Source organism: Trematomus bernacchii, unplaced genomic scaffold, assembly GCF_902827165.1.
Source record: "Trematomus bernacchii unplaced genomic scaffold, fTreBer1.1, whole genome shotgun sequence".
Classification (NCBI taxonomy): Eukaryota; Metazoa; Chordata; class Actinopteri; order Perciformes; family Nototheniidae; genus Trematomus; species Trematomus bernacchii.
In genome coordinates, this window is record NW_022987581.1 from 2,277,898 (window position 1) to 2,290,250 (window position 12,353).

Here is a 12,353-nt window from a genome sequence, read left to right on the forward strand (position 1 = left end):
GAGGCTTGGTTTATTCTTGTGTGAAATGACAGATGGTGAAGAAGCATGAAAACAACATTAAACTGCACATTTGAACAACAATTAATATCTTTACCATCATTATAACCCTATTTTATGATGTAGCTCATTTTCTTGACAGGATTGAAGAGTAATCTGATTTTAAAATGGGATTAGATTCAGCAAAATCTAACTTTGAGGGACTTTTTTGTGGTAAAATGACAGATGGTGGGCTTATATTTACATATGATCAGTCAGACTATAATTTAAGATAACTATATTAATAGTTTGCCCTACAGACATATAAGACACTGAAACATATACAAAAAGAAGGACACGTTTTCACATCACACTGGTTTCATATTCAGCCATTTTGGCTTTCTTACTTGTTCTGCTGTCTCAAATCACATAGATACATATCAGAAACTGAGATTTAAGGTGTGCAGAGAAACTGATTAATGTGAATATAGCTTTCAATGGTCAAACTCTGCACATGCTTCATTCTGCACAGTGACGCTTAAAAGAAGTATTAACATAAAAGACACATGTTTGAGCAAAGGCAGACTTTAATATCATTTTCTTTATCCAGAATGTGGAAATCTGCGGTTGCATCTCCTGAGACATAAAAGGCAAAGCAGCTCTCATGAGTTGAAACAGAATAAGACCTTTGGGTGACGTCACATTTCAGCTGAGAATTAAACAAGAACACTTCTGAAAGTCTTTCTCTATCACATACACAAAGTAACAGTCCTTTAGCTAGTTTTGAAAGATGAGTTAATGTTAATAAGGCAACGTTATACGAGTACTTGCATTCCCAATTGTGACTTTATCCTCTTAACCTGTAGAACGGATGGATAAATAGCCTAAATAAATCCATCTTTTGTCAAAACATTCAAGGATTCAGTAGAAATACTTCCCTTTTATCTCCTTTTTTGGTAGGAAATATAACATTTACAGCCCTTTATTTTAAATACAAACTCATACACACAGCAAAATGTGCTTTATCCAGCTAAGCAACACATGAATAACAATATCCTCCGTTGACCTACAGGTGTAACCATTCCTCCCATCACAATCATTCATAGGTCGGGGGTAACAGGCAGCTCAATCTGAGAGCAAACGCTTCGTTCAGTAATTCAGATTGAATTTTTCCGTGTTGTTCAGGACACGACTCCGTGCTTCCTGCCCGTCTGGATGAAGGCGTCCACACACTGGTCGATGTCTTGGTCTGTGTGCGCGGCGGAGATCTGAACACGGATTCTTGCTTTGCCCTTTGGCACGACTGGGAAGGAGAATCCGATCACGTAAATCCCTGTGGAGCGGAGAGAAGGAGTGTTTAGAAAACTGGGACATTTGACCTTTTACCATTTCTCTTTATTCTTTGATTTGTGTTGCGCCCATTTGTGTGTTGTGGTTGTTGATTGTGAGCACTGGATGGCGCAATGGGGCACAGGGTATTTAAAGGGCACCTATCCACTTCTTCATGTCTCTTCTACATCAACATGTGTCCCCTCTTCTTCATGTCTCTTCTACATCAACATGTGTCCCCTCTTCTTCATGTCTCTTCTACATCAACATGTGTCCCCTCTTCTTCATGTCTCTTCTACATCAACATGTGTCCCCTCTTCTTCATGTCTCTTCTACATCAACATGTGTCCCCTCTTCTTCATGTCTCTTCTACATCAACATGTGTCCCCTCTTCTTCATGTCTTTTCTACATCAACATGTGTCCCCTCTTCCTCATGTCTCTTCTACATCAACATGTGTCCCCTCTTCTTCATGTCTCTTCTACATCAACATGTGTCCCCTCTTCTTCATGTCTCTTCTACATCAACATGTGTCCCCTCTTCTTCATGTCTCTTCTACATCAACATGTGTCCCCTCTTCTTCATGTCTCTTCTACATCAACATGTGTCCCCTCTTCTTCATGTCTCTTCTACATCAACATGTGTCCCCTCTTCTTCATGTCTCTTCTACATCAACACGTGTCCCCTCTTCTTCATGTCTCTTCTACATCAACATGTGTCCCCTCTTCTTCATGTCTCTTCTACATCAACATGTGTCCCCTCTTCTTCATGTCTCTTCTACATCAACATGTGTCCCCTCTTCTTCATGTCTCTTCTACATCAACATGTGTCCCCTCTTCTTCATGTCTCTTCTTCATCAACATGTGTCCCCTCTGTGTAAAGAGACTCTGAAAGTTTCAGGAACAAAGATTCTCTCTCTTTTTGTCCTGATCCATTTTTATAAAAACCTGTCTGAAAATGAGCTGATCAGATTTTGGCCACTTTATGATGTCATAATATTTCCACTTTACACTTCCTATTTTAAACTTGATTTACAGTTGTTTACTTTTATCTGGACATTAAGAATTTATCCTTAACATTTCAACTTTCGGCAAACTTTTTATTTATTTGTTTATTTGGCAGGGACATTGCACATTAATGAACACTTAAAACATGAAATATGCCAAGTGTAAATATGCCGGATTCAGCTTTGAGCTACTTTCCATCCGCAGTCCCTCACATAAAACATTAAGAAAATGAAAATTACAAACATAGCAGTACAAATACATAAAATACAAGAAAAGTACAAGAAAAGAGTAGAATACCCAAGTGTAAGTAACATCCTTTGATTTAAATGTCTCTTATGTCAGTCACCAATCTTATATCAGGAAACAATGTGGGGTGAAGCTGAATGAAGGTCTTAGGTATAATGCATTTCAAAATCGAATAGCTTCAGTGGTTCCCTGCCTCCTCACCTAGCTTCAGCATGTCGTCGGACATCAGAGACGCCAGCCGAGCGTCGCCCAGCATCACGGGACAGATGGGGTGAGCCGAGCCGGAGATGGTGAAGCCCGCCTCCGTCATCTTGTTCCTGAACCTGAAATACATATTACAGAGAAAACATTTTAATATTTCTTTGTATAAACTGTGGATTCAGCTTAAAGAAATGGAAGAAATCAGTAGTGAGATTATGTTTGTATAGGCTGCTGAAACTGACATAAAAACCAAGTAGTAACAACTATGAAACACACCGTTGATTTAATAAAAAAATACCAAATCATTCAATCTGATTAGGATTTTTTTAGAACAGACATTTGAAGCTTCATTCAAGAAACAGAAGCTTTAAATGTGTAAACACTTTTGATTCAACCCTAGTTTTTCAAGACTGTGTCCAGGTTGAATCACAAAGTCCTTCAAGATGAGGCGTAAGTCTATTTATAATTCTGACAATATATTATTCAGTATGCATGCATTGTCTATGTAGTTCATAGTTACATAATATGGCCTGAAGGCAGCGTGTGGGTGTTACGGTGCGTCTACACAGCAGCGTTAAAAAAAATCTTGAAACGCTTCTGCCCATTCACTTTGAATGGGGTGACGTCACTTTCCCTCACTTTTCGCCGAACTGCATTGTGGGCAGGCGAGCGGAGATTTTCAGGATTTTCAGGATTCAAAGTTGAACAATGTTCAACTTTTGAAGCTGAGGAGGAAGCGTCAGCCAATCAAATCCCGTGTACGCACATCTGACAGTTCAAGCTCTAGCCAATCAAACCGCGTGTATGCTGGGAGAGACAGACCGCAGGTCATTTCCTCATATTCCAAAAAATGGAGGAGAAATTAGCGGTAGCGAATCAATCACCCGGTGCTTTATGACCAGACCTACCGGGATATAAACCGGAGGAGCCAGGCATGGAGGGAGGTGGCAGAGACAGTGGTATGTTTTCGCCTGTTTTGGGGAGTTTATATCCAGTTTACTTCGGGCTTTTTTGCTTCGTATGTCGCGGGCGGGAGATTCATGTGATTGGTTGTTCGTGCCTTGCTCGCAAAAAATCCTCAAGCTTCAGATACGCCCACCTCCAAGATTTTTTTAACGCTGCTGTGTAGACGTACCGTTACTCAACAAGGGGAACCAAAAGATAGGGGATGTATTTATTCCCTTATATACCTAGAAACAACCCTGCTGCCTTTTTATTCCTATTCCTGCCTTTTTATGTTCAAGAAAAACACAAAGACAGTTCCTCCTCCTGTCTGCTTACCGTTTCTACAATGCTATGTACATTAATATATCTAAAATATCCAAAAGGCTAATCTGATTACACTGCAGAGGGTATGACATTTACGTTTAGTGTCTCTTTTTGTTTTTGTTCTGTTATAACGCCTTGTGCGGAATGAATGCTTTGGCAATACTATGTTTAAAATGTTGTCATAACAATAAAGCCCCTTTGTATTATTGCAGCGGTTCCCAACCTGAAGGCATTGCAAGTGGGCCGCCAAATAATTAGCAAAACACTATGATTTGTGTGGAAACATTTTCATTATTAAGATTTTTTTTAATTTCCTTTCTCTTTCTCGATCCTCCTTAGCAACGGTCATTATAGTCCTTTACAACGTGTCACATGTTCTGAATTGACCAATCAGAACTTTATTTAGCCTCAGTGTTGTTTATGGTTGAATGTGGCCTGCGACATTTTTTAGATTCTTAAGTGGGCCCTGAGTTGAAAAAGGTTGGGAACCGCTGTATTATCGTATTGTATTATATGGTACTGTACTACGCCGAGTAATAATGTGGATGTAGCGAGCTTCATACCCCCCCGCCCCCCCCTGAATGAAGCGCACCTCATGGTTTTGGCCGTCATGCTCCGAGAGATCTCATTGGACGCCAGCAGCAGCTCCACGGCCCGGAGGGCGCAGCCGACCACCGGGGGGGGCAGAGAGTTGGAGAACAGGTACGGCCGAGAGCGCTGCCTCAAGAGGTCGATGAGCGGCTTGGGACCCACCGTGTAGCCCCCTGAGAGAGAGAGAATATATCAGTTATATTTATATATTTATAAGTATAAGACTTCTAGATTTGTCGTCACATTTTGTGTGTTATCATTATTATTATTTTTATTAGTGAATTTATTGAACATGTTAGAAACAAAACAAACAATAATAATTATGACAAAGAGAAGCAAAATAAAAAAAATAAAGAAACATTCAGGGTAAGACTATTTTTCTCAAATAGTTTCCGTCATGTTCAAAAGGGGCAAGAAGAAGCTTAAAAACTGTTCTGGTCCCCCTCTAGCGTACATTGTTCATGAAAATAAAAGTTTAGGTCATCGTCATCAGCATAGTGACGGATCACACAGAAACGTACCGGCTGCTCCTCCCAGAGCTTTCCCCAGAGTGGAGTTTACAATGTGAACTCTGTCCATCACGCCCAGCAGCTCGTCTGTTCCTCTGCAGCACAGGAGGGACATCATTAGTTAATCCACTCAGAGACAGGGAGATACTGCAGAGCTTTCAGTGACACCTACCATCACATCATGTTTATTATACACTGTCTATCTGTTATTCCACATAATTTACATATGTATATATTATTACAGTGTGTATTCTACTGTGCAGTATTTCATTTTATCCTATTATATCTCGTATGCATATAAGTCTGTTTTTTCTGCAACTCACGAGCATTACCAGTATATCTATTTCATTAATGTATGTCTTTTTTTATGTCCCAAGTATATTGTATATTGCACTGTTGGAGGAGCCTGAGATTTAAGGTTTGCCAACACTACACAACAACACAGACTATAACACCCCTTGTTGTTAAATAACAACTATGTGCAATATGTGCAATATGTGCAATATATATATATGCTGTTAATAACTGTGCAATATATACCTGGCTGCTAAACTGTTACAGGATTGTAAATTGTGTAATTTGTTATCCTTAAAGGTGGGGTAGGTAAGTTTGAGAAACCGGCTCGAGATCGCTAGAATTTGAAAATACACAACCGGAGAAAATCTGCCACTTCCTTACAGAGCCCCTCCTCCAACACACACGAACGCGCACATGACCAATGAGGGCACGAGATAAGTTTGTGCACAGGTGGAAGGCTGACAGGCAGGTAGGCCATCCAGTTATTTTAGCCGGGCCGGCTCAAATGATTGGTCGTGCTTTTTACAGTACCACGGCTTCCACAGATGACATTTTTTAATGGATTTGTTGTCAAAGCACTTCAGATATTCATTGCTATCGGGATGTTAAGAGCATTCCATGGAATATAACAAAAAGTGTATCTCGAGCCGGTTTCTCAAACTTACCTACCCCACCTTTAATACTTTTTTATGCATGCTTCTTAGGTAACATTAATTAATCTGTCTTTGGCTCTTTTCTGCTGTAACAATGTACATGTCCCCTCTGTGGGACGAATAAAGGTATTCTGATTCTGATACACTGGAGACAAAGTGGCAAATAAAAGGGACAACAATGAAGAATAAAGCCATGAATCCTTTGAATATCAACAAAACACAGCAACTAATTTTCCCTGGGCATGACTTATGTTCTAAGAAAAATTGTGATCAGAATCAGAATCAGGTTGATCACCAGGTGGGTTGACACGTACGAGGAATTTGACTTGATGTCGTGGTGCACACATAAAATTAAATTAAAAATTAAAAACACAGATAGAGAACTATTTTAAGAAAACTATAATAACATTAAAAAATAATAAAAATAATAACAAATATAGTATAGATCAACTGAAGCTGCATGAAGTGGCCACAAACTCGATATTTTCATGACATTTTATGAATGAATATTATTGTACTTATAATGAGGATATACTGTGTATACTTGTATGGAGTCCAACTAAGATATCTCTTAGATAAAGTGTTGTGGGAACTGCGTTTAATTAACAGCCAGAAAATATTCCTTCTTAAACTTCTTACTACTTTCTGCAAAAACTACCTTTTCTAAAAATGGCCCACCGCTTTCATTTTAATTGAGATATTTACAGGTTAAAAAAAATATAGTAAAAATATATCAGTATTTACATAGAAATAGAATGGAATAAGATATGTGCAGTGATTGGATGAGACCCACCTGCCGCGGGCCCCCAGGAACCCGGTAGCGTGGCACTCGTCGATGAACACGAGGGCTCCGTACTGATCAGCCAGATCACAGATTCCTGAGAGAGGAGCCACGTCTCCGTCCATCGAGAAGACGCCGTCCGTCACAACCAAGCGAAGACGAGACGACTGAAGAGGATACGATAATACTTTAATGGTCAGATCAAGTCTGAAATTTTACTTGCATCACAGCAGCTCCATTTGTAAAATCAACATGGACAAATATTGTTGGGAAAATCCTGAATGTCCTCTTCCAATATCAGAGTAACATGATAACAAAGGTATCCCAACTGTAGCTGTGAACATGACAGGATGTATGATTACCTAGAAGAGCATCAGGACTGTTTTAGGCATATGATAGCTATGTGATTAACATGATGATTCAGCCTCTATGGAGATAGACATATGACAAGCATGCTCATTTCTGACGTGGAGCTAATCTGAAGTAAACATTGAATACTGCTTTCTATTCCTCCATCTTGTGACTGTGTAACTCCCTCTCTTGGATATCAGCATGTGAAGGACACTGTTCAGGAACTAGTTGATGCTCTGTATGTGATGACTACTTCCATTCTGGAGAGGATCAGAGATACATGGATCCTGAGATTGAAGCTCAAGCCGGGGACGAGTGATTATTAACATTTTTAAGTATTCAGAAAAAGTCAGAATTTTGAGATTTTGAGAAAAAGTCAGAATTTTGAGAAAAAGTCAGTTTTTGAGAAAAAGTCAGAATTTTGTATAAAAAAAAAAATCAGAAATTTGAGAAAAAGTCATTGAAGCTCAAGCCGGTGACCAGTGAGAGTTTTCTAACAAATCTCAAGACACAATACATGAAAAAACCATGAAGAGGTAGAGAAGGAAACAGAGTCCTGAAGATCAATGCTGTGACCCCATCTGACCCCTTCAGTAATGTGTGTTTAATGCATTGTGACTTTAAATAGATATACGAGATTGACCTGTGTGACCTCCATCACACACTGTGTGTCCCAACATTCATCATGACCCTTGACATGTCTAATCTATATGAGTTGTTGTGCAGTACTGGTTTCTGTAGAAGCTGCTCTCTCACACACCTGAGCCTCTTTGAGCTTTGTCTCCAGGTCTCTGAGGTCCATGTGTTTGTAGCGCAGCCTCTTCGCTCGGCACAGTCGGATCCCATCGATGATCGAGGCGTGATTTAACTCATCGGACAGAACCGCGTCATCCGGGCCCAACAGAACCTGAGGGTAACAGGGATAGGTGGCTAACACAAGCTGAAGAGATTTTTACGTTAGGTTCTACGACATAAAATACGTCAGTTAATACCCCACTGGTGAATTTAAACACAGCGGTTGCTAACAAGTGTCTAAATGAGACTAAACGTCATCACGCCCAACATTAGCCACCTTTAGCTTAGCGGTGGTGACGTGAAGTCATGTGACCGTGCTGTAGTTCCTTTATAGCCCAACATTAGCCACGTTTAGCTTAGCAGTGGTGACCTGAAGTCATGTGACCGTGCTGTAGTTCCTTTATAGCCCAACATAAGCCACGTTTAGCTTAGCGGTGGTGACGTGAAGTCATGTGACCGTGCTGTAGTTCCTTTATAGCCTAACGTTAGCTTTTTACTTCAGAAATCATTAAGTGGTGTTAATATGTGGAGATTATCCTGCTGAACTAAACGTGTAAGAACCATAAACGTTTGTTTGACACAGGGAGATGCTGCCTTCAGGGTTCAAGATATCCTTGCACTACTCTTTGGGAGAAACCCTCTCAAGTAGAGACTAAATACCTCAAAGAGTCCAGCGTTAGCATCAAAGCAGCTAGCATACAGGATGCAGTCCTCCCTCTCGTGGAACTCAGCTAGCTTCTGCTCCAGATTCTTGTGTAGATCCTATAAAAAAGAGCAAAGTGAATACCCTTCATTAGATGTAGCTGCAATACAGCTTTGTATATGCTGTTATCCATGTATTATTAGCAGCCATCATACCTGTGTGCCACAGATGAACCTGACTGAACTCAGTCCAGCTCCGTGAGTATTCAGAGCATCGATCCCCGCCTGAACGACCTCGGGATGACTGGATAGCCCAAGGTAGTTGTTGGCACAGAAATTCAATATGGCTGGAAGAGAAAGAGGTGAACATTAAGGGAGAAAAGGACAAGACAATTTAAATCTGTACAACAATTACCACTATAAGCAACTTAAACCCTGCGTTATAAGTTGTGTTTTTTTTCTTGGGCGCTAACAGAGCTAAAAAAGCTAACCCGTCAGAACAAAGGGTGAAAGAATAACAACGCATCCATCCAGAGGGATTTTACTGAGTCAGTTTCACACATGAGGGGCCATGTCCTCGAGTCAATGGGCCATTCATGAATCAGCAGTCAAATTTTGGCAAAGGTACAAACTAAAGTGTGAACAAAGGCGATACAAAACACAAAACAGAGCTTAGCTGCAGTGGACGTAGCTTTCCAATTCACATTACGTTTCATTTTGCGATAAAAGTCAAGTTTAAATTGATTATCGTTCATGTTTTAAGCCATTTAAAAGACAATTCTTGCTTGTGTGTCCTTCGGTAACCTTAAATGCCTTCAGTTACTTTAACTAGTTTGAGTCAACATGAGTCAGATTCAATACCAAGAAAACATAGAGGAAGAAACGTTGCATTAGAAAAGGGAGTTAGTTTCACACAAGAGGCCACGACCTCAAGTCTATTGGCCAATTTAATAAAATAAAATAAGTGTTTTCAGCTTACTTTGGATGTCCTTGAATGCCTCCAGTTATTAAGTCAACATAAGTCAAGTTCAACACCTAGATAACAAAGTGGGAGGAACAGAAACACTGGAAAACAACGACTAGTAAACGGTCAAGTCATTTGAGTTGTTTTTCTATATCCATGAATTCAGACGGCTCTTTCTCTGCACTAGTTTGGCATCTTTCTTCTACTAGTCAGCCTTTTTGAGCAACTAGTGGCCTTTTTGTCAGAATAGTTAACAAGTTATGGCAAAATAAGCCCAACTAGTGCAACAAAGGGACATTTTGACCCATACTAGTTAACTAGAAAAACAAACAAACCTCACTAGTTACCTTGGGTGTATTTAGACTTCACTAGTAAATGAAGCATTGAAGCATTTAATTGAATGTATCTAGTGAGCATTTAGGGATTCACCAGGTCAAACAGTACATATTTAACGAGCCTCACTAGATAACTTACTAGTCTAAGCCAAAATACTCACTAGTTAACAAGTAGTGGTGTCTTTGGAGTTTAATAGTTGACTTTGAATAATTGTTATCACTTTTTTAAACAAGTTAAGGCAAAAATGTTGCACTAGTTTAAGCCGACACTAGTTAACTATTGAGGCTCAAAATGTATATCATTTGGACTAGTGAAATTCAAAAATCCTCACTAGTTACACTCAGTGGCGTTTTTATATGTACAAAAGTGGTGGGGCACAAAAAACTTAGATGTCTATATATAAGCTTCTGCAGTGACGTGCAGTGAGGTTCATGGCTGGTGAGGCACTGGCACTGGCTCTTCAGGTTTACAAATATTATATTTTGACCTAAACCAAAATATAATATTATTTTCAAAAGCTTTTTTTGTCTGATGCTTCGATTAATTTTAAACAGACAGTTCAACAAAAGGATACCCAAAAAATGTCATTTTATCATTTAAATATTGAATTGTTCTCTCTTAGTAAGATCCCATTTTCAATAAAATGGCAGTCTTACCTTGACTTGAAGATGAAGTCCATTTGCCTATCCTTCTGGACAAACATTTCTATTACTTTTTTGTAAAAGTCCTCCTTATGTTCTTGTAGTTTCAAAAGTCTATCATAAATCTAATCCATAGATTTATGATAAAAAAATTATATAAGTAGGGTAGACATGTGGATGTTATCCGGCTAATCAAAACGTGCATTTATCTAACAGGTACGTTTCCCACAGATCTTATTTCGAGCTATTTTCTAAAATCCTCTGGAGAAATCTCATTGCTTTTTTGTGCTTACTTCCTGGTTTTAGGACGCGTCACTGCAGCTCTCTCGTCTCCTCTTCACACAGCACACTTTTCGCGGCACACGTACTTACAGCCAATCAGCTCTGAATGATTTGAGATGACGTATGGTGGGGATGGTAGCTCCATGCCCCTCTGGTCATTATTTTTTTGCCACACACATTTCATTACAAAATACTCTGAGCATGCGCAGTGTAGTTTTTTACAGTCACCGTTGACTTCACAGCGAGAGGAAGGGGCATAATCAGGTTTTGTCCCACATGGCTCTAAACAGCTCAATAGGCACACACTGTGACTGTAGACACACTAATTAGAAGAACACAGACTAAAACAGCAATGTACAGACGAATCAGATGATTAAACATGATCTTAAAATATATTTTATATATTTTTTTATTTATTTTTTTGCATTTTTGTAATCATTATTTGTAATACTTTCTGCTGACACTAGGTGGGGCTGTGCCCCACCTGCCCCTAATGACCAGTCGCCACTGGTTACACTACATGTAGGTGCATTAAATGCTAATCAGTAGGTGGAAGTGTGGGAACTAGCTCTCCAGCTCAAAACACAAAATACCAACCAATCAGGACTCAGGAATCTCTCTCTATCCCACCTGCTTGATTTACGTTATGCACACTAATAAACAACCCCTAGGATGCTTACCTGGTAACTAGTAAGGTCAAAATAGACTTCCAACTTACATTTCCATTAGTTACACTAGTTGGCCTCATATTGAACTTACTTGTCAACTAGTCTCACACACATTTGTGCTATCCTTTATACAGAGTCTATTGTTGCCAACTAGTCAATGCAAAAATGGGACTAGTTAGGGTCTGTTTTGACGTAGTAGTTAACTAGTGGGGCTCAACCAAACAACCAAACATGTTGACTCGTGGATTTTTGTCACTAGTTGCACTAACATGTCAACTATCATCTATTCTAGATATACCAAATGGTGCGTTCAAGGACAATCAGATTGCCTTGCAACAAAGTAATGAATAACATGAAGAGCCCACTCACTGCTGCTGCTGCCCTCCACGTTGATCTGCGGTCCCTGCTTTGAAGTGATTATTCTCTCCGCTTTCCACGTTCCTGCGGCTCGGATCCCCTCCAGCTCGCTCTCCAGCACGGCTCTGGCTTCAGAAACAGCGGCGTAGCTCCGGTGGAGAACTGGGGCCGCGGGCCGCATGGCGACCCGGGCAGGAAGCACCAAACCCCGGGCAACTTTACCGAGAGACATAACGGAGGATCGGTGTGTGCCAGTTGTCAGAAGAGAAACGTGCAGGAAGGCAGAACGTAAAGAAGATAGAAAGAGGGGGCGGGGTTACGTCACGTAACAGAGGGAGGCGTAGGTGCGGCGGACCAATCAGAGAACAGGACACTTGCGAGGTGGCTTGACCCTGACCCTGTTACCCTCTGTTGCCCTTAACCTACATATTCATTTATAGTTTTTAAATTCTACTGCAT

General features: G+C 40.1%; 1 protein-coding gene across 1 annotated transcript; it reads right to left on the reverse strand.

Annotated features, from left to right (window-relative positions):
* Positions 1–545: 545 nt before the first annotated feature.
* gcat (glycine C-acetyltransferase) lies at positions 546–12,184 on the reverse strand. Its single transcript, XM_034127182.1, has 9 exons — positions 11,907–12,184; positions 8,863–8,993; positions 8,665–8,766; positions 7,970–8,116; positions 6,871–7,025; positions 5,140–5,222; positions 4,620–4,791; positions 2,759–2,880; positions 546–1,309 (listed from the first exon to the last, which is right to left on the reverse strand). The coding sequence occupies exons 1-9, from the start codon at positions 12,124–12,126 to the stop codon at positions 1,158–1,160; spliced, it is 1,284 nt and encodes a 427-aa protein (XP_033983073.1). The 5' UTR covers positions 12,127–12,184; the 3' UTR covers positions 546–1,157.
* Positions 12,185–12,353: the final 169 nt, after the last annotated feature.

Excerpts from the sequence above, each read along its gene's own strand:
- gcat (XM_034127182.1), bottom strand. The coding sequence starts at position 12,126 with ATGTCTCTCGGTAAAGTTGCCCGGGGTTTGGTGCTTCCTGCCCGGGTC. Across the intron at positions 4,792-5,139 it reads AGCTCTGGGAGGAGCAGCCG|GGGGCTACACGGTGGGTCCC; the intron begins GTACGTTTCTGT and ends TCTCTCTCTCAG. Across the intron at positions 2,881-4,619 it reads ATGACGGCCAAAACCATGAG|GTTCAGGAACAAGATGACGG; the intron begins GTGCGCTTCATT and ends TATGTATTTCAG.